This window comes from Natrix helvetica (genome assembly GCF_964273705.1).
Source record: "Natrix helvetica genome assembly, chromosome: 7".
NCBI classification, from domain to species: Eukaryota; Metazoa; Chordata; class Lepidosauria; order Squamata; family Natricidae; genus Natrix; species Natrix helvetica.
This window is the reverse complement of record NC_138558.1, coordinates 54,554,681-54,581,027: the sequence shown is the minus strand read 5'-3', so window position 1 is coordinate 54,581,027 and position 26,347 is coordinate 54,554,681. Positions and strand designations below refer to the sequence as shown.

Genomic DNA, 26,347 nt, shown 5'->3' with positions numbered 1-26,347 from the left:
AGGAAAAATTGACTATGCAAGAAGACACAAACTGCCTAAGGAAGTAAACGTAAGATTCTCAAAAAGAACAACCAGAGATGAGATATTCAAGAAAACTAGAGAAGGGGTGATAACATATAAGGGGAAAGAACAAATAACACTTAAAAAGATACCACGCAGAGTAAGAGAACAACGGGGACACTACCAATTCTTAACTAACCAACTAAACAAAAATAGATTGATGTACAGATGGCTGGTACCAGAAGATATACTTGTCACATAGCAAGAAAAAAATATATAAAATTGATAACATAGAAAAAGCCCAAGAATTTTTTGGAAGATATTTTGTGACGGAAGAAGAACAAGGAAGTAGAGAAGAAGTAGGAATCAGAATCCAAGAAGAAGAGAGAACAGAAGAAAAAGAAAGAACCAGAGATGAGGAAAAGAAGCAAGAAAGAGAACAAGTGGAAAGGGAAGGCGCAAGAGGAAAAAACCAGATACAAACAAGAAGTAACAGGAAACAACACAACTAATCATGGAACAGGAAACGACAATCATCTCGATAAATATCAATGGATTAAATGCAGCAAAGAAAAGAACACAGACTTTTACTAAACTCCGAAAATTGAAAACAGATATAATATGCCTACAGGAAGTATACATCAAAAAGGAGCACATTAACCTACTCGAGAATCCGAAATTGAGAAAATTATATGCGTCCTTAACAAATAAAAAAAGAGGAATCACAACATATATTAAAGAAAGAATAAAGTCTAAATTAATCTTTGCTGATGAAGATGGTAGGATTTTAATGATCAATTTGGAAATAATGCCAAAACTGACTTTGCTAATAGTAATATACGCACCAAACCAAAACCAACACAAATTTTACAGAAAAATGCATAATAAAATTAATGAATTGGACTATGAAAGCATTTGCTTAATCGGTGACTATAATGCAATTGTGGATAAAAAGAAAGACTATAAAAGTAACAAAAAAACAAGACCAAGAAAAACATTCAACCAAAACCCTTCTTTGAAATGACAACGGAGCTCAAATTATATGATATATAGAGAGAAACGCATGAGTCACGAAGAAAATATACATTCTATGCCAGTCCCCACCAATCTTGGTCTAGAATTGACATGGTATGGACATCATCTGACCTACGAAACAAATTAGAAGAAATTGAAATAGAAACTAACTATTGGGCGGCTCATAATCCAATAAAACTAAAATGGAAAGGTCAAAAAAAGAAAAAGAGGTGGATGATGAACCAAAATCTGGTAAAAGAGAAAGAATATATTCAAATGTTAGATAAAGAACTAAAATTATTCTTTAGGGTGAACAAAAAAGAAGATACATCATTACAAAATCTCTGGGACACCACAAAAGCATATATAAGAGGACACACAATTGCCTACACAGCAAGGAAAAATAAAAAGCAAAAAGTACAAGAAACTATACAGAGGGAACTTAGCAAGGTGGAGTCAGAACTACAGAAAGACCTGCAAAACAGGTAAAAAAAGAAAAAGAGACACAATAAAACATAAGCACAACCTAATAATCCAGAAAGAATTAGCCCAGAAAATTAAAGCGGCCAAACAAAACTATTTCGAACATGCCAACATGCCAATGGAACTAGCATATAAATTGGCTAGAATATAAATTGAAAAAGGAAAGGGAAAAAAGAACGATATACCAGTTACAGGATGAAAATGGAGTCATACAACATAGATTGGAAGAGAAGAAGAAAATTATACAAAGATACTTTACAAAACTTTATTCCCAGGACAACATCGCGGAAATTAAAATTAAACAATATTTAAATCCAGGAATCATGAATCCAATTTCGGATGAACAGAGAGTAAGGATAAATAGGCCAATTATGATACCAGAATTAGAAACTGTTTTGAAGAAACAGAAAAATAACAAAACCCCAGGACTAGATGGAATCCCGGTGGAACTATATAAAAACAACCAAACAATATTGGAGGAATTGGTACTAGAAGACTTTAATGAAGTGCTAGATAAAGCCGAAGTTCCTCACTCTTATAGAGAAGCGATGATTTCTCTAATCCCAAAACTGAATCTGACCCCTGTGAAGTTCCCAAGAACTGACCTAATTAATTTACAAGCCTCGAGACAAAGTTAAAAAAAACAATTCATTTATTAGGACTAACATCTTGGCACAGACTTCTGTGGAGCCTAAACTGGCTTTCGCTTAATTGCGTTTGAACTTTACCCCTCAATCTCATCCTTTCTGTCATGCGTCATAGATCATATTCCTGAACTAGGTTGTAGAAATATCAGATCCAACTCTGGCCGAAGGTATGCATGGAATCCTCCCTCAAATGCCAACCTGATGATAGTCATGGCAACGCTTTAGAAGTTGACATCCCCCAGGAAATCAAGAACTACAGGCCAAATTCATTATTGAATTCAGACTATAAATTATTTACTGCAATCATGTCAGAAAGGATCAAACAGGTACTAATAGAATGAATCCACCCAGACCAGAATAGATTTCTACCACACAGACAGATCAAAAACAATACGAGAATTATATTGGACATCCTAGAATACTATGAAGCACACCCTGACAAACAATCGGCACTGGTTTTCCTTGATGCCCAGAAAGCTTTTGATAACATAAACTGGACATTTATAATGCTACAATTAGAAATAATGAAATTTGGAGAGAAATTTGTAAAAATAATAGGGGAAATATATAAAACCCAAACAGCCAAAGTTTTTATGAATGGAGATTTAACAAAAAGATCAAAATAGGGAAAAGAGTAAGACAAGGATGCCCCTTTTCTCCTCTGCTGTGCATACTAACATTGGAAATACTCCTAAATAAAATCAGGAAAGATCAGGAGATAAAAGGATTAAAGATCAAAAATCTAGAATATAAAATTCAAGCCTTTGCCAATAACCTAGTGTTTACAGTATATTGGAAGACCCTCTGGAATCTGGCCCTAAATTAATTTAAAAAAAAAAAAGAATTTGGAGAGGTGGCAGGTTTAAAAATTAACAAAAACCAAACAAAAATAATAACAAAAAATATGATGAAAAAATAAGAGAATGATTGGAATTTACGACTGAAATGCAAATAACTAAGAAAGTGAAATACTTGGGGATCTGGGTGTGAGCAAAGTACTCTTCAATTAAGGAGGACAATTATAATAAATTAATAATACAAATAAAGAAGGACCTACAGAGTTGGAAAAATATACAATTATCCCTAATGGGGCATGTAGCCAGGATGAAAATGAATATTCTCCCAAGAATTTTATTTCTGTTTCAAGTAGCACCAATTAATCCAGGCAAATCATTTTTTCAAGAATTAAATAAATTAACATCCAAATGTATATGGAAAGCGAGAATACCAAGGATCAAATTAAAACTAATACAAGATAGTAAGGAGCGGGGAGGTTTAGCACTCCCAGATTGGGAGCTGTAGTCTCAAGCAACATCATTAACATGGTTGAGGGAGTGGATAGAACTGAAAAATAAAAGAATCTTGGCCCTAGAAGGACATGATTTGCAAGTGGGATGGCACGCATTTCTATGGGATGGGAAAAATAAAACCCGCAAGTATTTTCAAAGGCACCTGATCAGAAATGCGCTGCTTCAAAATTGGCACACACACAAAAAAAATCCCACTATGCCAAAATTCCAAATTGGCTTTCCCCGATAGAGACAATGACATACTCAAATGTTATAGATATAAACAAATTGGCAAGATATAAAGATTTAAATAGCGATCAGGAAAATTTGAAGACAATACAAGAATTGGCAGACCAAGACATAAAAGTAGATTGGCTTACATACAGGCAAATTAAATCTGGATACAACTATGACATCAAAACTTATGAAATACAATCAGAACAACATGAATTAGATAAGATAATCCAAAGCATGGAAAAGAAAATAATTGGGAGAATAAACAAATGTCTACTAAAATACAAAATGGAAGAAGAAGTAGTAAATGAATCCATGATAAGGTGGGCACAGAACTTTGGCTATAATATTGAATTGGAAAAATGGGGAAAAAAAATGAGGAATAAATTTAAAATTGACCATGTCTGTGGCATGCAAAGAAAACCAGTACAAAATGTTCTATAGATGGCATCTACTGCCCGCGAGACTAACAAAAATATCATCTAGCATATCACCAAAGTGTTGGAAGTGTGAGAAAGCACATGGAACATACTACCACACATGGTGAACATGTGAAGCGGTCAAAAAATACTGGGTGTCAGGCATGCCTCCTTCAGCAACCAAGAAAGAAAGCACTTAACTCCATTTGTAGAATTAAGAGTACTTTTACTGGTTATGAAAAGGTAGCAGCGAAGTAAAGCAAGGTCTGAGGCAGAAACGTGCAATCATACATATCATACATATCAAACATTTGACAAACCCCCTCCCCCCAATTCCCCAACCAAGTGTCCAATCTGCAACTCCCTAAGGTGTCATGTGGGGTGCATCTTCAGACAGCCTCATCAAGTTGGTATGTGAGACGGTTGGCCTTGACCAAGTCCAAACAGCCACCAGCATGCACAGAAGATTGTGAGAACAAGACTCCTCCAGTACAATATTATGCCCTTCCCAAATACCATGCCCCCCACCGTTCTTATGGCAGCCAATAAAAAGCCAGCGTAGCAAAGCAGCCGTAAGCAAGTAACCAAAACAGAGGTTGACATTGGGTAAAAGTTAAAAACTGGCTGGAAACCATAACAGGAAAGCAAATATATTGGAAACTTGAGATGTTCTTATTGGGCATAACTACGACAAAATATAACAAAGAGACCTTATATTTAATCTTACATATTATCACAGTGGCTAGAATAAGAGGGTTAAAAATGTGAAACTGAATAGAAATGTATTGAGAGGGAAAATAGTGTATGTAAAGATGTACCGATTGATAACTGCTACAAGAAGGAACGTGAAGTTCCGGTGTGATGTACTGTATAAATGTAGTTTATGTCTTATTGTGTGTATGTGTTTGAAATAAAACAACCTTTAAAAAGAAAAAAGAAATAAATGAATTAATTTGGGGAAATAATTTATTTTTGGTTGTACTTTTTCATATTTGGTTATATTGTGAAATACCTCCTGCTTAAGTGTCCCTATCATTATTTAGAGATTTAAATATCTAATTCATACTTGAAATTATTTAATACTCTCAAATATTTTGAATTCCCCTTTTTTTGTCCTTGCCAGATGCATATACAACAGCAGAAGTAACCTACAAGTGGACATTCAATGCATCAAATTCAGTAGAAGTAGCTCCAGATGGTTCAAGGTTGAACCAGTATGATCTCTTAGGCCAAACAATTGGACAGGAAACTGCCAAATCCAATACAGGTTAGTAAGGTGAAGAAGAAATATTGTATAGCATTGATGAAGAATCCAGTTTAATACTTGTACTTCTTTGTATTAACAGTCAAGATACAATTTATTTCTTTTCCCTTTTTCTTGAAAAATATGCAATATGGTATCAAGCCGCCAGTTTAATTTAGAATATAAAACTAGGTAAATGATAACACTGGAAAGGACCTTAGAGATGTTCTACAGGTAGTCCTCACAGTCACAATTGAGCCCAATATTTCTGTTGCTAAGTGAGATGTTGGTTAAGTGAATTACTGCAGTTGTTAAGTTAGTGTCAGGCTTATTCCAGCTTAGGCACTTAGGAAAAGAAAAGCCCTCGACTCCATGGTTGATGTGAAAGGTTCACTTTTACTAAGTTCAGCAGTTTCAGTGTAAACAAAGCTGGATCTGACTATTCCCACACAAAGCCTGAGATTTTCCCATCTTCCTGGGCCTACCCTAGTCCATCAGTGTCCAATAGTATTTAGTTTTGGTGTTTTGGGAAAGGCTTTGAGGTTTGGCACCTCTTTGGTTGAGTTTCGCATTCCATTCTCATGATTCTGTCTTTGATCGGCCAATTCATTCTGGATTAACAACTCTAGTTCTTGTCACCCTGTCATTCCCTCCTTCTGCCCATTCCCTACTTTCCCATCTTCTTCCGTCCTCCCCTGCATTTTATGGCAAGATGTCACGAAAGCGAGCTATACTAAAGATGGCAGACCTGACAGATAGTAACACAGTTGTTAAGTGAATCTGGCTTCCCCATTGACTTTAAAGGTCACCAAAGATGATCACATAACCCCAGGACACTACAACTGTCATAAATACATGCCAGTCAAGCATGAAAAGAAGAACAAGGGGAAAACATGATAGCAATGTTGCAAATATCTAAGATGCGAACGCGTGTTCCGCATGCGCCCCCACGCGTGTTCAGCAGAGATCCAAAAACCGGCTGGTCAGTGGGAGGTGTGCACGCATGCAGGTCAGAGCTGAGCTGGGGTGACAGCTCATGTGCCTGCAGAGAGGGCTCTGTGTGCCATCTGTGGCACACGTGCCATAGGTTTGCCATCCCGGATTTAGGGTTTCCTGCCTGTGCAGGGGGCTGGACTAGAAGACCTCCAAGATCCCTTCGAATCTGTTATTCTGTTCTGTTGTAGATATATTTATCTGGTTCTGCTAATATGTAATTTTTCAAAGTGGCTTATCTCAGGAAGAATGGATAATTATTCTTTTGTTATTAATCTGATCTCTTTTTTTTTCAGGTGAATACACAGTGATGACAGCTCATTTTCATTTGAAGAGGAAAATTGGTTATTTTGTGATTCAGACCTATCTTCCCTGCATCATGACAGTCATTCTGTCTCAGGTGTCATTCTGGTTAAACAGAGAATCTGTTCCTGCAAGGACAGTTTTTGGTATGTAGCAAGTAATAACTTATTATTTCATATGCTAGCGTAGAAGGATGTATAATCCTTTTCCCCTGTTTTTCTTTTAATAATATTTTGTATACGATTGAGATTCATGAACATACTTATTTCTATCTAATGCTGTTTTAGGTTCAGTCTACTCTACAATTTTCCTGGAAGTTGGAAAGAGAATTAAAATGTGAAATGGGTCATATTTAACCCCCCCCCCTTTTTTTTTTTTTGCCAAGATGAGAGGAATATATTTATTTGTATAATTGCCCCTCTCAAATCAGTTACTTTGGGCAGCAAACATTCACAAACAATTAAAACCATTAAAAACACAGTACAAAAATAAATGAAATGCAAATAACAGCCAAGAGATATTACACTCCATTGGTTCCAGTGGTTTGTAGAAAATGTGTCTTTAACATATTCAGAACTCCAGGCCAGGCCATATAGCCAGGTCTTTGTGGCCTTTGGCAAGGCCAGCAGGTTTAAGAACATCCTACTCTCTAAAGGGAGATTGTTCTGGTAAGCAGTAGAGTATAAATAAAATGGCAGACAAAAACCCAATGTACATTTTATACAATGAGCTGAAAACTATCAGGACAGGAGTCTCCCATAATTTCATAGCTCTCAACCTTCTCGTCTTCCACAACGAGGCTGTCGAAGTGATGTCCCGGTGTTTGGAAGCCATCGGGGTCTGGATGGGGGACAACAGACTCAAACTCAACCCCTCCAAGACCGAGTGGCTGTGGTTACCGGCACCTCGGTTCAGCCAGCTGACTCCATCGCTGGCCATAGGGGGCGAACAATTGTCCCCTGTGGAGCGGGCGCGCAATTTGGGTGTCCTCCTTGATGCCCGGCTGTCAATGGAGGACCATGTGGCAGCCGTGGCAAGGGGGGCATTCCACCAGGTTCGCCTGGTGCGCCAATTGCGCCCCCTACTGGACCGGAGTGCCCTGCGCACGGTCACTCATGCGCTGGTGACGTCTCGCCTGGACTACTGCAATGCCCTCTACATGGGGCTTCCCTTGGGACGCATCCGGAGACTGCAGCTAGTTCAGAACGCAGCCGCGCGGGTTATTATGGGAAGTACACGTTACTCCCACGTAACACCTCTCCTGCGCGAGCTGCACTGGCTACCTGTGGCCTTTCGGGTGCGTTTCAAGGTATTGATCACCATCTTTAAAGCGCTCCATGGCAGAGGACCTAGTTATCTGCAGGATCGCATCCTTCCACATACGTCCCTGCGACCTATCCGCTCACACAGGGAGGGGCTCCTCCTGGTGCCGTCTGCTAGGCAATGCCAGCGGGCGACACCTAGGAGTAGATCCTTCTCTGTGATGGGCCCAACCCTCTGGAATGACCTCCCCCCAGACATTCGAACTACCACCGACCTCCGTTCCTTCCGGCAAAAGTTAAAGACTCACCTATTTCTATCAGCTGGCTGGCACTTTCTTAGTTTCACCCCCCGGGGATTTATTCATTTTAATTGGGTTTGGGTTTTAATAAGCTTTTAATTTACTATATTTATTATTCTATTACAGTCTTATAACCTCCTTCACCTACGTATTTAATTATTTAACTGTTTTGTCTATGTATTTTATAATGCATTTTAGTGACTGTACACCGCCCCGAGTCCTTTCCGGGAGAGGGGGCGGTCTATAAATGTGAATAATAAATAAAAATAAAGTTAACTGAATCCATAGGCTGGAAACTAATGATTGTGATTTTTTTTTTAGAGTAATGTGAATGTTTTTTTTTTAGGGTGCTGAGTTGTTTTTTCTATATTGGCTTTTATTGTTTTCTTTTTTTTTTCTCCACACTCTGGTAGACCCACCCAGAATTAACAGAACATAAGATGGGCAACTATATAAGTCTTGTGAATCAGTAAATAAAATAGCTTCATTTCCAACGAAAATTTCTTGAAGCAAAGTAAAAAGAAATCTATGTCATCTTCTCTTAATGAAGAGTTAATACAGTGTACTTCACAAAAAATTCAAAATCTTTTGAGTAATGCATCTGGAATCTATATAGGATTTCCGATCCTTCACAGACAACACAATCTTATGTTGCTTAACTTATTCAATTGACTTTCTAAATCTCTTCCCTTTTGCCAATTTTGATTTAAAATAGTATGATATAAATTCTGGCTTAGAAGTATAAACTTGTTAAGCTTGCATTCATTCATTCATACATTCATTCACTCATTCATTCATTCATACATTCATACATACATACATACGTACATACATACATCTTTTATGCCAAAGATAGAATACAGAATAATAGGTTGGAAGGGACCTTGGAGATCTTCAACCTCATGCTCAAGGAGACCTTATATCTTTCTGGACAAATGGCTATTTTTTTAAAAGTAATATGGGTGTTTTTTTAGGGTGCAGAGTTGTTTTTTATACTTGGCTTTTGTTGTTGGTTTTTCTCAGCACTGCTGGTAGAGCCACCCTGAAGTAACAGAACATAAGATGGGCAACTATCTTATGAAGACCTCCAATGATGGTGTACCCACAATTTCTGGAGGTGGATAGGATAGGATAGATTAATAACGTAACAGAGTTGGAAGGAGCCTTGTAGGTCATCTAGTTCAACCCCCTACCCAAGCAGGAGAACCTACACCATTTCTGACAAATAGCAGTCCGGTCTCTTCTTGAAAGCCTCCAGGGATGAAGCTCCCACAACTTCCAAAGGCAAGATGTTCCATTGGTTGATTGTTCTCACTGTCAGAAAACTTCTCTTTATTTCTAGGTTGAATCTCTCCTTGATCAGTTTCCATCCATTATTCCTTGTCTGGCCTTCAGATTCCTTGGAAAATAGTTTGATCCCTTCCTCTCTATGACAGCCCCCCTCAAATATTGGAACACTGCTATCATGTCTCCACTGGTCCTTCTCTTCACTAGACTAGCCATGCCCACTTCCTGTAACCATTCATTGTATGTTTTAGTCTCCAGTCCAGAGGTGGGTTCCTACCGGTTCGGACCGGTTCGGCTGAGTAGGTAATAACTCAGCCTGCCATGCCCCTGAACCGGTTCTCTCGGGGGCACTATAGGCAGCGCCATCTTGTTTTTTGCTTTTGCACATGCGCAGAAGCATTTTTTTAGTACTGCACTTGTGCACATAGCGCGTGCGTATCAAGGCCCTGAGTGAACCATCAGTAGCAGCAGACAGAACCCACTCCTGCTCCAGTCCCCTAATCATCCTGGTTGCTCTTCTCTCCACTTTTTCTAGAGTCTCAACATCTTTTTATAGCATGGTGCCCAAAATTGGATGCAGTATTCTAGGTGTGGTCTTACTAAGGCTTTTTAGAGTGGTATTAGTACCTCACTTGATCTTGATTGTATCCTTCTGTTAATGCAATTTAGGATTGCATTGGCTTTTTGGCTGCTGCCACACAAAAGTTGGAAGGGGCCTACAAGGGCCCTTCCAACTCTGTTAATCTGTTAGAGTGATGCACAAGGGAAAAAAACTGTCTTTGTGTCCGGCTGTTTTGGCATGCAATGCTGTATAACAGCATCTTGAGGGTAGGAGTTGAAACATTTTATGTCCAGGATGTGAGGGGTATGTAGATATTTTCTCAGCCCTCTTTCTCACCTGTGCAGTATACAGGTCATCAATGGAAAGCAGTTTGGTTATTATTATTTTTGTAGTCCTAATTATCCATTGAGGTCTGTACCTGTTCTGTTTGGTTACTATACCAAACCAGATAGTTATAGAAGTACAAGTGACAGACTCTATAATTCCTTTGTTTAAGTGTATCAACAATTCCTGGGGCAGTCTGAACTTTCTGAGTTGATGCAGAAAGAACATTCTTTATTGTTGCGCCTTTTTAATGATGGTTCCAATATTAGCTGTCCATTTCAAATCCTGGGAGATTATAGAACCCAGAACCCTGAAGGTCTCTACTGTTGATACTGTGTTGTCTAATATTGTAAGAGGTAGTAGAATAGGAGGGCTCTTCCTAAAATCCATTTTCAACGCTACAGTTTTTAGTATATTCAGCTACAGGGCCACTTGTTGAATCTCCCATCTGTATGTAGACTCATCACTTCAAATGAGACCAATGACCATTGTATCTTCAATAAACCCACTGATTAATTGATCTCACTGTCAGGAAATTTCTCTTTAATTCTACATCGTATCTGTCTTTTATTATCTTTCACCGATTATTTCTTGTCCTGCCCTCAAGTCCTTTGGAAACTAGGTTGACCTCTTTTCTGTGACTCAGCCCTCAAGTATGGAAGACTGCTATCATTCACCTCTAGTCCTCCTCTTTGTTAGACTAGGCATACCTAGTTTTTGCAACCATTCATTGCAGTTTAGCCTCCAGACCCCATATCATCTTTGTTGCTCTTCTTTGCACTGGAGTCTCAACATCTTTTCTATATCATGATGACTATAAGTGAATGCAGTTTTCCAAGCATGGTCTCATCAGTGCAGAATAAAGCACTATTATCATTTCACATGATCTTGAAACTATCCCTTTGTTGATGCATCTTAGGATTGTGTTAGCAACATACTGCTGGTTCATGCTTCAGTGGTGGTCAATTAGGACACATATATGCCTCTCACAGTCACTACTGTTGAGCCAGGTTTGTACCTGTGCATTTGGTTTTTTGTGCCTATGTGTAGGATCTTTTCTCACCATTGAATTGCATTTTGTTGGATAAGGCCCAATGTTCAAGTCTATCAAGATCCTTCTGAATCTTGAGTCTATCATCTAAAGTGTTAGCTATTCCCCCCAGCTTGGTGTCATCTACAAATTTGATGAGTTCCCTTCTATCCTCTCATCTAGATCATTGATGAAGATTTTGAAGAGCACTGGGCCTAAGACAGAACCTTGAGGTACTGCACTACATGCTTCCCTCCATGTAGGTTTAGTTTCATTGAGGACTACCTGCTGAGTGCGGTAGGTCAGCCATCAGTGAATCTATCTGATGGTATTATCTGTTCTACATTGTTCTGACTTAGCAAGAAGTGGGCTGTGGCCTACTTTGTCAAATGCCTTACTGAAGTGAAAGTATACCACAGCATTTGTCTTACCCACTAATTTAGTCGACAAATGCAATAAGGTTTCATGATCTATTTTTAACAAACTCATGCTAGCTTCTATTAATTGTCTTGTTTATTTCTAGTTGCTCACAAATGCACTAGTTAATTATCTTTCCCATGATCTTTACAGGTATTAATGTCAGGTATTTCCCTTTTTGTAGATTGGAACCCCATTAATTCTTTTCCAGTCCTCTGGTAGTTCCCTGGTTCCCCAGTATCTTTGAAAGATATGGTTCAGTGGTTCTGAGCAGAGGTGGGTTGCTGCCAGTTTGGCCTGGATCAGCCGAACTGGTAGTAGCAGTGGCGGGAAGCTCCGCTCACCCGCCCAGACGCTTCTGCACATGCGCAGAAGCATCACGCATGCACACGAGCGCATGCAGGAGCATGCACAGGAGCATGTGCAGGAGCATGCCTGAACCAGTAGTGAAAAAATTGGCAACCCAGCTCTGGTTCTGAGGTCACATTTATTATGTATCAGTAATAACTGACAGACAACCAGTAACAGTAACTGATTTATTCAACTTAGTAACTGAACTGAACTGAAAGCCGGTTGACAGCTATTTTTATTCTCCAGCTGTCAAGCCGGTAGCCAATAGGGGCTTGATGCTCGTGCCGCCCTGGAACCTGTTTAAAACGACCAATCCTGGGCGCGCGTGGACAGGCCTCCTCTAGCGCCACCTGCTGGTGGACGCTCCGAGAATACAACACTCCTTCCCCCTTGTCCGCGCATGCGTAATCCTGGAACCTGGTTGGCCTTCTGCGCACGCGCTGCGATCTTCTTAGCTGTGGAGTGACTGCCGCCGTAGAGGGAGGATCGCTTCGAGGAAGTGTCCATGAAGGGCCAAACCGTGGAACTCCTCCCAACTCACCAGGTAGATAGCTTGCCGGTATCGGATCATTGATTTGGCCGCCGGAGCTAGTTGTTCGCTCAGATCTGGGCTGATGGGCGGCGTCAACAGGTCTTTGTGAACTTGGAATAACATTTGGAACATTTGAGTTGTTTGACGCTGCACCGGTGTCTCTTCGCCTCAGCTGATCTATGTGCCTCCTCCACACTCTTCCATCTCCAAGGAGGACCCTATAGGAACAGGGCCCCGTTAGCTCCGATACAACACCAGGCACCCATTTAGGATCCCCTGCAAAGTTTTTAGCGAACACTCTTTCCCCTACCATGAAAACCCTAGGGGGGGGAGAGGATGGGTAGGAAGGGGTAGCGTAAAAGGGATGTAATCTGTCTAACGTCGTACGTAGTTTCCTTCCCATTAACAACTCGGAAGGAGCTTTGCCAGTTATTGGGCAAGGGGTGGTGTGCTGGCATCTTAAGAATGTGGCTACTCGTTGCTGCATTGGCAAATGAGCCATGCGTGCCAGTGATTCCTTGGCCGTGCGCACCGCGCGCTCTGCCATTCCATTAGCCGCCGGGTGGAAGGGAGCCACGGGAGCGTGGCGAATGCCTTGGCGTTGGAGAAATATCTGAAATTCTTGTGAAGTAAATTGGGGCCCGTTATCCGACACTATGATGTCAGGTAACCCATGTGTTGTGAATAAGTTGTCTAAGATTTTTATAGTGGCTGCAGACGTAGTGGAATGCATAGGGAACATTTCTACCCATTTTGACCACGCGTCAATTACCAAGAAGAAGGTTGTTCCCTCTATTGGTCCTAAAAAATCCACGTGGAGTCTGCTCCACGGCGATCTGGGTTGTTCCCATTCTCTGGATGGGGCTGCTGGTGGTGCGGGGCGGACCTGCTGGCATTGGGGGCATTCCTGTACCCACGCTGCAATGTCCGCATCCATGGAGGGCCACCATATGTAACTGCGCCCCAGGCACTTCATACGGACAATGCCAGGGTGGCCCTCATGGAGACGAGATAGCAGTGCCTGGCGCAATTTGCTTGGGATTACTATTCTGTGTCCCCAGAGGAGGCAGCCTTGGAGAGATGACAGTTCCGTTCGGCGGCGATAGAATGGCAGTAGTGGCTGGTCTATATCAGAATTAGGCCATCCACTGCGGACGAAATGAATTATTTTTGAGATGATGGGGTCTGCTTTGGAATGTATTGCTATGTCTGATGCAGACAGTGGAAGTTGCAATTCATCTAAAAGGCAGATTGTTTCTGTAGGAGCTGGGTCCAATACCGGAATCGGTACAGGGCAGCGGCTCAAAGCATCTGCATTGCCCATTGTTATGCCTGGCTTATGGATCAGCGTGTAGTTATAGGCTGATAAGAATTCCGCCCAACGGGACATGCGGGAAGATAAAATTTCTGGAGTGGGGCGGTCGCCAGCTAAAATGCCTAGAAGTGGTTTGTGGTCCGTTAGGAGGGTAAATGGCCGCCCATACAGGTAATGGTGGAAACGTTTTACTCCCGCAACGGCGGCCAGCGCCTCCTTGTCCAGCTGGCTATAATTACGCTCAGGCTTGGACAAGGTGCGGGAGTAGAACGCTATGGGGGCCTCTGAGCCGTTAGGATATACATGGCTCAGCACTGCGCCAACTCCAAATGGAGAGGCGTCGCAAGCTAGCTGCAGGGGCCACTTCTCGTCGTATTGCGCTAGCACTGGTGGAGCTGTCAAAGCCTTTTTGACAGCCGCGAGCGCCTGCGCCTCGCGGCTGGTCCAGAGCCATGGTGCTGAAGTGTCTAAAAGTCGGTGGAGGGGCTCTGCTAACGACGCTTTGTGTGGAATGAACGACGAATAAAAATTGAGGAGGCCTAGGAAAGCCTGCAACTCAACCTTATTGGTTGGGGTTGGTGCGGAAAGGATTGCCTCCACTTTTTTTGGTGATGGGTGGATTCCATCTTTATTTATTAGGAATCCCAGGAATTCTACGGCAGGGACTCCCAATTTACACTTTGATGCCTTAAGATGGAGGCCTGCAGCCCGGAATTTTTGGAGGACCGCACGTAGGGATTTTATTAACGTGGGGGCGTCTTTGGCTGCGATGAGCACATCATCGAAATAGGGTGTGACCCCAGGAATGCCATGGAGCAACCGCTCCATCAATCCCTGGAATATTCCTGGGGCCACACTGACGCCGAATTGCAGCCTACGACATTTAAAAGCCCCGCGGTGGGTGACTATTGTCTGTGCCAGTGCTGTGGCTTCATCAACAGGTAGCTGTTGATAGGCCTGGGCTAGATCCAATTTTGCGAATATCTTACCTCGTCCTAATGTGTGTAGTACGTGCTGGACTACCGGTACTGGGTGGGGATGTGCTTGGAGGGCTTTATTAATTGTTGTTTTAAAATCTGCGCATATTCTTACAGAACCGTCAGATTTTAGGGGAACAACAATTGGAGTTTCCCAAGGGGAAAAATCAACTGGTTGTAGAACTCCTTGTTCCAGGAGTTTGTCAATTTCCGCGTCTACTTTCGCCTTTAAGGCGAATGGTAGACGTCTGGCCTTAAGCCTGATGGGAGCTATTGAAGGGTCGAGGTTTAAAGATATTGGGGAGCCCTTGTAGCAGCCTAATGATGGTGAAAAAACATCTTTGAATTCCGCAATTAGTGAGGTGAAATTGTTAGTAGGTAAGGAAGAGTATTGCGTTGCATGGATGCCAGTTATTGACAAACCCAGAGCACTGAACCAATCGAGCCCCAATAAAGAGGCCAGGGGATCCTGTACCACTAATAATGGTAGGTGGCCTGTGAAGGAGCCATAAGTAACTAGTAGCTTAGCGCAGCCTAGGAGCTTGATGGAGTTTCCCTGGTAGTCTTTCAGGCGGCAGTTTGCAGGGCTGAGTTGCTTTACTTTGTAGTGGGGTAGAATAGATGATAATGTTTGCCAAGAAATAATTGAGCGAGCTGAGCCTGTATCTAGCTCCATAGAGCAAGGCCGGCCTTCGAGGAAGATAGTCAGGTGCATCTTACCGCGACCTCCTGCAGATGCGGATGCTGAGTCGACAACCCATTCGGGGTTGTATTCTTGGATGTCCCCCAGGGATAGAGAATTTAGGCGGCGATTTGGTGGGGCAGGTGCAGAAAAACGGTAGGCAGCATTTTGATTTTGTGGCCGGTTGTCAGGAGCGGATGAGCGGCATATTGCTGCTAAGTGTCCTTTTTTCCCGCATTTCCGGCAAATAGCTGCCCTAAATCGGCAGGTTGAGCGTGCGTGCTTGCCGCCGCAGCTCATGCAGGCGCGACTGTCTCTAAAATTTAATGATTGCAGACGATCTATTGCTAAGTCAATTTCTGATTGTATAGAGGAGGCTAGTTGTTGATGATTTACTTGAGGCGATGGAAACTGTTGTCCCGTTGGCAACGGCTGTGGCAACCGTCTACGGTCAGGGGTTGACTGTTCGGCCATCTCCGCTGCGCGAGCCTCATCAACGGCAATTTTCAAAGTGAGGTCTGACCGGGATAGAATTCGGCGATGTAATTTAACGTCTTTCAGACCATAAATAAATTGTTCCAACAGGGCTTCGTCCAAATCAGCAAATTCACAAGGAATAGCAGCCGCACGGAGCGCAGCCACGTAGTGGCTTATGGATTGCCCCTCTCCTTGAATGCAGTGGCGAAAATCTTGTCGCCTTGCAAAACGTGAAGGTGCCGGTTCATAATGCGTTTTTAATTTTGCCATTAATGTTTCCCAAGGCACCGTGTGTACAGGGGTGGGAGCTGAGAGAGCTCTGGCAGTTGCGAACATTTCTGGTCCACAGTAGTTTAAAAATATGCCTCTTTTCCTCTCCAGGGAAAGGCTTGTTAAGTCGTGTGCCAGGAGGAAACATTCAAACCTTTCCACAAACGCCTCCCAGGTTTCTGCCTCCACACGAAATGGGGCGAACATCGATGAAGTTGTCATTGTAACTTGTTTTGCTGGGTTGGATCCGCCCGTCCTCGTCGCCAGTATTATGTATCAGTAATAACTGACAGACAACCAGTAACAGTAACTGATTTATTCAACTTAGTAACTGAACTGAACTGAAAGCCGGTTGACAGCTATTTTTATTCTCCAGCTGTCAAGCCGGTAGCCAATAGGGGCTTGATGCTCGTGCCGCCCTGGAACCTGTTTAAAACGACCAATCCTGGGCGCGCGTGGACAGGCCTCCTCTAGCGCCACCTGCTGGTGGACGCTCCGAGAATACAACAACATTTGCCAGATACTTTAGAACCCTGGGATGTAATCCATCTAGTTTTGGCAAAAGGAAATCATATAGAATGGATAGGTTTTCTTTTACCATTTTCTTGCCTATTTTAACTTCCATTCCTATTCTGCCTTCTCCTGTACTGCTTTTGAAAGGTTGGACTATTTTTCATGGCATTTGTTGCAAGACTTAGTTAATTCAGATTTCCTGACTTTATCTTTGCAGATTTTTAGTTATATGTCCCCTTTCCCATTTTTATACTTGTCCTTTTTTTCCCTCTCAGTTTGTCAGAGAGTTCTTCATGCAATCATGCTAGCTTCTTCTGGGGTCTCTTTGTTTTCTTTCTCGGTGGTATTGTGTTAGATTTGGCTTTTATACTCTTGTTTTTCAGTGTTTTCCACTGAATCTTTAATTCTACATTTCAAAGATTAAGAAAGCAAGACATAATTAAGCTGAAAGTATTTTTTGAGTGCAAAAGAAAGAATGGTACATTCCTAGTGAAAACAATTTAATAGGACATGAATTTGAACATCTAGCAAAAGCATATGAATCAGGGAGTTTTATTTGGATGGTCGTGTGGGATGATCTAAAAAGGGCAAATGAAATAATCTCCAACTATTATATGATCTCACCTCATATTCCATTTTTGAAAACAATTTCATACAGTGAATATAAAAAGTCTGCACTCTGTTAAAATGGCAGGTCTTTGAAATGTAAAAAAAAATCAGATCTAGATAAATCACCTTAGATTTCTTTTTCTGCCTTTAAATATTTAAGTTGTACAATTCAATTGAAAAACAAACTGTAATCATATTATAGAGGAAAACAGCAATAAAAAACTAGAATAATGTCGCTGCATAAGTGTGCATGCCCTCTTATATAAGTAGAGGTTTGGCTGTGTTCAAAATTAACCCATCACTTTTAAATTGAGGTTGAATAATAATCAGCGTACACTGCCATCAATTAAAGTAACTCCAAACAAGCCCATATAAAGTTCAGCCGTTGTAGTAGGATTTTTCTGACATTTATTCAGTTGCCTGTCACAGTAAAAACAATGGTTTTCACCAGAGGGATTGTCACTGCGTTAATTGTTTGCTAGCTGAACTGAGATTTATTGCGCAGGTCATAGCCTTATCAGCAAGTGATGTACTGCGCCTGCTCACACACATTCCAGAGACTTCTTTACTTTTGATCTTCTGTTCGTCTGCCAAGAAGGTGGACGATAATTGCTCTTGCCAAAATGTAACAATTAGATAGATTTGTTTATTTTCTTATTTTCATATTAAAAGTTTTGTTTTCATTAGAACATGTTCTCGGGTTTTTATTTTCGCTTTTTCTGAAGATATGCTGTTTGGAAAGCCGTCGATTCTAGACCTCGTTAGCTCAGGGTGAAATTTCCCCTGACAGGGATCTCATTCTTAGAAGATATCAGTTAGGAGAAGGGTACAAAGAAATTTCCAAGGCATTAGATATACCGTGGAACACAGTGAAGACATTCATTGACAAGTAGTGAAAATATGGCACAACAATGACAGTATCAAGATCTGGATATCCCTCCAAAATTTCTGAAAAACAAGAGGAAGATGGGTCCAAGAGGCTACGAAGAGCCCCACAGCAATATTAAAGGAGCTGCAGGAATTTTTGGCAAGTAGTAGTTGTGTACTACATGTGACAACAGTCTTCCCTGTTCGTCATGCAGTATGTCTGGGCTGTTGGGTACGATGAAAAGACAGAAGCCTTTTCTCACAAAGAAAGCTATAAAAACCCAGCTACATTTTGCAAAAACGTACATCACGTGTGACAAAAACATGTGGGGAAATGTTTTTGGTCTGATAAGATCAAGATTGAACTTTTGGGCCATCATTCCAAAATGTATATTTGGTGCAAAAGCAACACTACACATCACCAAAAGTACACCATACCCACAGTGAAGCATTGCGATGGCAGCGTTATGTTTTTGGGGCTGTTTTTTTTCCCAGGTGGAATTGGGGCTTTAATCATGTTGAAGGGAATTATGATCGATCAATTTTGGCACAAAACCTTCAAATGCTGAAGAAGAAATGGAATTTCATCTTTCAGCACAACAGCAATCCAAGCCCTATCTCCAAATCAACAAAATAATGGCTTTACCAGAAAATCAAAGTTTTGGAATGGACCAGCCAGAAGCTGGACCTGAATTCAATTGAAAGTCTGTGGGGGTGACCTGAAAGGGTCTGTGCACAGGATATGTCCCTCGCAACCTGGCATATTTGCAGCAATTTTCCAAAGAAGTGGGCAAAGTTTCCCAAGGCAAGGTATGCTCTGATGATAGGCTACAACACCGAAAGACTGAATGCTTTGAATAAAATGAAAGGTGCTTCAACAAAATATTAGTTTATGCATGTCCACACTTATGCAGCCACATTATTGTAGTTTTCTATCATTATCCCCCCCCAATCTCATTTCAGTTTGTTTTTCAATTGAATTGTACAGCTTATATGTTATGATAAAGGTGGAAAAAATTCTGAAGTGATTTATTTTGGTCTGGTTTTTTAATATCTCAAATACCTGGCATTTTTAACAGGGCTTAATATCCACCCTATTTGATCTGTGTAGTCTATGGTTGCCTACATAGATTTAGAAGTGCTAAGCATTAATCAGTCAACTATTAGTCTTCATCTGATAAATTATTCATAAATGATGTTGGTAACATAAGTAAACCTTTCACATCCAGGCTTTCTGTAATCATGTCACTGCCCAAAGTACATAGAATCAGCACTGTGGCCAGCTCACTGCTACCAGTTTGTTGCACCCAGCTTGCTACTGCCAACTCACCTCTGCCAAGTTGCTGCAGGACAAATCTATATGACCAACTTGCCTTGGGGACAAGTCACTGCAGGTAGTCAAAGGGAGAGCCAGGTGGGTGAATGAACAGGAGCATAATGGAGTGGTCAGTAGGAAAGCGGTGATGGCCAGGGGCTTCCCATTTACACCCCTGCTGCTGCTGCTGCTGACCAGGCTCTGAAGGGAAGAAGTCGGTGACAGCGGCACAGGGAGCTTCCAATTTTCACACCACCCACTTGTGCTGAGTTCCACGCCCAGCAGCGGCTCTGTAACTGGCACATCAGCAGCGTTGATGGTTCCATGCAGAGCATGGTGGCGGTGGCAGCAGCTCCGAGCCTGGCACGACAATGCCATCAGTGATGGTTCTGAGCCCAAATCAGCAGTGACTCCACGTTCAGCATGGCGGCAGCAGCAGTTCTAAACCTGACGTGGCAGTGGCAGCATCAGCAGCAATTTTGAGCACAGTGGCAGTGGCAGGGATGTGTGAAAATAGAAAGCCCCCAGCTACCACTGCCTCCCTGCCACTTGCCCCAACACGGCAGCCATTATTGTCCCCAGCTTCTTCTGCTTGAAGCCTGCATGGCTGCACAAAGATCTCTCTGACAAATTGAAAGAGAAAAAGGACAAGTACAAAAAATGGAAAGAGGGACACATAATTAAGACAGGATATCAGCAGATAGCCAGAATCTGCAAAGACGAAGTTAGGAAAGTAATGGCTCAGAATCAACACAGACTTGCAAGAAAAATCAAAGATGATAAAAAAAGTTTCTTCCAACATATAAACAACAAGAAAAAAAATCAAAGAAACAGTCAGTCCACTAAAGAGAGAAGACGGTAAGGAAGTAACAGGCAGCAGAGAGAAAGCAGAGCTGCTTAACTCATTCTTTGCATTGGTCTTCACACAAAAAGAAACTATAGTCCAACCTACCAGAAACATAACTGGAGATAACAGACTGAAAATAAAAGTTAAAATAAGCAACAACAACAACAAAAAACCAGTAAGAGAACACCTGTCTGATCTTGATGAATACAAATCACCAGGACCTGTCAGATTACATCCCAGAGTTCTAAAGGAGCTGGCAGATTTCATCTCAGAACCACTGCACCACATCTTTCAAAAATCCTGGAACACCGGGGAACTACCAGAGGACTGGAAAAGAGCTGATCTTCAAAAAAGGGGGAAAAACAGATCCAGGAAACTACAGACCAATCAGCCTAACATCAATGCCCTGGAAGATATTGGAAAAGGCAATTAAAAAATAGATCTGCCAACACCTAGAAATGAGTAAAGTAATAACTAGCAGCCAGCACGGGTTTGTTAAAAACAGATCATGCCAAACCAATCTTATTCATTCTTCAACATAGTGACTAAATTAGTAGACCAGCAAAATACTGTGGACGTAATATCTTCAGCAAGACTTCAGCAAGTCATTTGACAAAGTAAACCACAACCTACTTTTTGGTAAGCTAGAAAAAAGTGGGATGGATAGCATCACCACCAGATGGATTCACAACTGGCTGACAAACTGTAGTCAACGAGTAATCCTTAAACGGGTCTAAGTCTACATGGAGAGAAGTAAGCAGTGGGGTACTACAAGGTTCCGTCTTAGGCTCAGTACTCTTCAATATCTTCATAAACAACTTAGATGAGGGAATAGAAGGGGAACTTACCAAATTTGCAGATGATACTAAGCTGGCAGGAATAGTTAACATCCTAGAAGATAGGCTCAAGATCAAGATGGATCTTGACAGACTTGAACACTGGGCCCTATCTAACAAAATGAAATTCAATGTAGAGAAACGTAAAGTCCTACACTTAGGTAAGAAAAACCAAAAGTACATACCTAAACTGGGTGAAACCAGGCTTAATAGCTGTGACTGTGAGAGGGATCTTGGCATCTTAGTGGACAACCAGCTAAATATGAGCCAGCAGTGAGCAGTGTCAGCCAAAAAAGCCAATGCAATCCTAAATTGCATTAACAGAGGGATACAATCAAGATCAAGTGAGATACTAATACCACTATAAAGCCCTAGTAAGACCACACTTAGAGTAATGCATCCAGTTTTGGTTACCACACTATAAAAAAGATGTTGAGACTTTAGAAAAAATGCAGAGAAGAGCAACCAGTATGATTAGGGGACTGGAGACTTAAACATGAAGAACGGTAACAGGAACTGGGCATGGCTAGTCTAGTGAAGAGAAGGACCAGGGGAGACATTATTATTATTTATTATTATTTTATTGAACTTATTAGTCGCCCCCTCTCCCCACAGGGACTCGGGGCGACGTACAGAGCAATAGTCAAGATAGCACCATAAAATCGTGCAGAGGAGGTAAAAATAAGTCCATAAATAAGCATACTTACAAAGTTTAAAACCCCAAAAATATTAAAAACAAAATTTCCCATTGTAAAATGACCTGGGGTGGCAAGATAGTAACGTTATGCCAGGCCGGCTTGACAAAACAGGTAGGTCTTCAGCTTCATACGGAAGGAGCGAAGATCGGTTGTTGTCCGGATGTCTGGGGGGAGGTCATTCCAAAGGGTAGGGCCCACCACAGAGAAGGCCCTACTCCTGGGCACCGTCCCCAGGCACTCTCTAGAGGACGGCACCCGGAGTAGCCCCTCCCTGTGTGAGCGAGTGGGTCGCAGGGATGTATGGGGCAGGACGCGATCCCGCAGGTAACTAGGCCCTATGCCATGGAGCGCTTTGAAGATGGTAACCAGTACCTTGAAGCGCACCCGGTAGGCCACAGGAAGCCAGTGCAGCTCGCGCAGGATAGGTGTTATATGGGAGAATCTCGATCTCCCCATAATAACCCGCGCGGCTGCATTCTGGACCAACTGCAGTCTCCGGGCGCACCTCAAGGGGAGCCCCATGTAGAGAGCGTTACAGTAGTCCAGGCGGGACGTCACCAGCGCGTGAGTGACTGTGCGCAAGGCCTCCCGGTCCAAAAGGGGCCGCAACTGGCGCACGAGGCGAACCTGGAGGAACGCCCCCCTTGCCACGGTCGCCACGTGATCTTCTAAGGTCAGCCGATCGTCAAGGAGGACGCCCAAGTTGCGCGCCCCTTCCACCGGGGCTAATTGCTCATCCCCGATGGTCAGCGATGGAATATGCTGATTGAATCGGGAAGCCGGGAACCACAGCCACTCTGTCTTGGAGGGGTTGAGCCTGAGCCTGCTGTCATCCATCCAGACCCGTACGGCTTCCAGACATCGGGTCATCACTTCGACAGCCTCGTTGGGGTGGTTTGGGGTGGAAATGTACAACTGAGTATCATCAGCGTACAGATGGTAACTCACCCCAAAACCACGGATGATCTCGCCCAGCGGCTTCATATATATGTTGAACAAGAGAGGCGAGAGAATCGACCCCTGTGGGACCCCACAAATGAGGGGCCTTGCGGTCGACCTCTGCTCCCCCGTCAACACACATTGCGTCCGGCCAGAGAGGTAGGAGTGGAACCACCGTAGCACGGTGCCTCCAATCCCCAACCCCTCCAGCCGGCGCAATAGGATACCATGGTCGATGGTATCGAAGGCCGCCGAGAGATCTAATAGAACAAGGATGGAGGAACAACCCTCATCCTTTGCCCTCCAGAGATCATCCACCAACGCGACCAAGGCCGTCTCCGTGCTGTGACCGAGTCGGAAGCCGGACTGGCGCGGGTCTAGATAATCATCTTCCTCCAGGTGACGCGGAAACTGCTGAGCCACCACACTCTCAACAACCTTTGCTAAAAAAGGAAGGTTGGAGACAGGACGATAATTTGCTAGTTCCTTTGGGTCCAGAGAAGGCTTCTTGAGCAGGGGCCTGACCACCGCCTCTTTCAGGGCGGCCGGCATCCGGCCCTCCCCCAACGAAGCGTTCACCAGCCCCAGTAGCCAGCCTCGTGAGCCCTCCCAGGAGGCCAGCACCAACCAGGAGGGACACGGGTCCAGTAAACATGTGGTGGCCCGCAGTCGCCCGCGCAACCTGTCCAAATCTTTGATGACAACAGGGTCAAACTCCTCCCAGCATGGTCTCTCAAGACTAGTCTCGGACGTCCCCACTGGAGCACTGGAGTGGGTCCAACCTCTCCGGATATGATCGATTTTATCCTGCAGGAACTCTCCAAATTCCTCTGCCCTGCCCTGCAATGGGGGGTCCCGCTGTTCCTGTGACAGAAGGGAGCGGGTCACCCGAAACAGGGCAGCAGGGCGGTTCTCTGCGGACGCTATAAGAGTGGCACAATACTGACGTTTGGCCACTCTTATTGCCACAAGGTAGGTCCTTATGTAGGCTCTTACCTGTGTTCGGTCAGCTTCGGAGCGGGAGGATCTCCACTTACTCTCCAGGCGTCTCCTAAGGCGTTTCATCGCCCTTAGCTCCCCGTTAAACCAGGGGGCCCGGGTCGATCGTGGCCGTCGGAGAGGCCGCAAAGGCGCCACCCGGTCCAAGGCACCGGCAGCCGCACTATTCCATGCGGCTACCAGGTCCTCAGCCCGGGAGCGGGACAGGTCAGCAGGAAATGGCCCAAGCTCAGCCTGGAACCTATCCGGTTCCATCAGGCGCTTGGGGCGGAACCATCTGGGATAATCTGGTTCCGCCTCCCCGCGGTGGGGAGTAGCGCCAGGGAAGTCAAGCTGGAGAAGTGAGTGATCTGACCATGACAGGGGCGTGATGACTAAATGCCCTCTTCCCAGATCACTCGTCCACTGGTCGGAGACAAACACAAGATCCAGAATGTGGCCTCGCTCGTGAGTGGGGTCCTGAATTACTTGAGTCAGACCCATGGCTGTCATGGAAGCCATGAATTCCCGGGCTACCTCGGATGCCTTTCCCGTTGACGGCAGGTTGAAATCCCCCATCACTAGTAGTTTGGGGGTCTCAACCGCCATCTCCGCGATCCGCTCGAGGAGCTCGGGCAGGGCCGTTGATGTATGGCGGGGAGCCAGGTATACTATCAACAGGCCCAACTGACTCCCTGGACCCCACTTTACGCCCAGAGACTCACAACCAGATGTCTGCGACACAGTGAATTCTCTCGGTGCCAGATCGTCCCGGATGATAATTGCTACCCCCCCACCCCTACCTTGGGCCCGTGGCTGGTGGAATACACGGTAACCTGGAGGGCACATTTCCCTGAGGGGCAACCCCCCCTCCGGGCCCAACCAGGTTTCCGCTATTCCTGCGAGGTCCGGCTCCCCTTCTGTGATCAAGTCACTGATGAGGGGGGCCTTGTTAACCACGGACCTCGCGTTACATAACATCAGCCTAAGGCCCAGGCTCTGCTGATCCTGTCCACCTAGTCTGCGGGGGTTGGTGCAAGCGACCGGGCGTATCCAGTGGCCCCGGTCTGCCAACCGACTATACGTTCTTCTGGTGTCCTCGCGCCTGCCCCTCCCTACGACCGTCGTGATTGGAATTCCCCTTATAGGGATGTTATTTCCTCCCACCCGCTCCGCTTCGCTACCTTCCGTCTTGACCCTCCCTTCCGTCTTGACCCTACATGTTGGCCTGGTTGTATCCATACCCCAGGGCCAAACCAACCCTCCCCGCTCCCTGGAACCCCTTAAAAGCTTTACAAAACATTTTACTAAAAAACCCCTAATCCCCCGCTTCCTCCACCTCTCTGGGTTAATAAACCCCTCATTGAGGTGGGCCTTCGTCAGGGCAGGGGGGCACGCCTGCGAGAGGGGGGAACCTCGCAGTCGAAGGATGTCAGACCTTGAATAAGTTGGGATGATGACCAATCTATGATTATGGCTATGGCAGGGTCTCTCTTTGTAGCAGGTCTAGGATGTAAGATTAACAAAGAATGAAGTAGAGAGATATTTAAAAGGCAAATAATAAGATGGGAGGGGACAGACCTCACAGTCCACAATAATCTACGTTCCACCAGTGAGGCCCAGGGCAGTTCTTTAGGCCCAGAGGCCTAGGGCAGTTCTTTAGGCAGTTCTTTAGGCCCAGAGGCCTAGGGCAGTTCTTTAGGCAGTTCTTTAGGCCCAGAGGCCCGAAAGCAGTTCTTGGAGTATGAAGGAATCGCACCTCAGCGGGGGGGGGGGTAGACGAGGTGCCAAGGCCAGCTGCTCGACCTATTGCTCTTCAGGGGTCGCCCCGAGCCTCCGGCGACCCCCCCGGCTTCCCTCTTCGATCCCTGCAGCTTCTTTCCCGACCTCCAGCCCCCAATGGCCTCTCCACCTGGCAGTTGGAAAGAAATATGGCGCCCGATATTCCAGCGCCGTCTCAGCCGCTCCGTCGCCATCGCCGGTAAGATGAGGTCTCTCTGTACGTTGTTCTCTCTTTCTGGCTCGCTCCTTAGCTGTCGCGCTGTTCCGCCGCCTGGCAGCCGCCCAAAACGTCCAAAACGTCTCCTTTCTGCTCTGTCAGTTCTTTTATTCATTTTGCTGCCGCAGCTGCCGTAGCTGCCGCAGCTCGGCCTCTGTGTTCCTGTCCCTAAGCTGTCCTCCGTCTCCCGTTCTCCTGGTTAGCGGGTCCATCCGGATCCCAGCTGTACATCAAACAAACCAGGGTTGCCACTACATAATTCTAGGCCCCCAGGATGACCAACGGGGGCCAATAATGCCTGCTATCCCCGCCAGAGCGCCCCATCGTTTACGGAGC

At 44.1% G+C, this 26,347-nt stretch overlaps 1 protein-coding gene across 1 annotated transcript in view; it reads left to right on the top strand.

Moving 5' to 3' along the window:
• The window catches only part of LOC309395097 (gamma-aminobutyric acid receptor subunit alpha-2), a 110,917-nt gene that overhangs the window by 67,268 nt on the left and 17,302 nt on the right, over window positions 1–26,347 (top strand). The window contains exons 4-5 of the mRNA XM_081958900.1: window positions 5,210–5,353; window positions 6,619–6,771. Coding sequence (XP_081815026.1) covers window positions 5,210–5,353; window positions 6,619–6,771 — 297 coding nt within the window. The remainder of the gene's footprint in view (window positions 1–5,209; window positions 5,354–6,618; window positions 6,772–26,347) is intronic.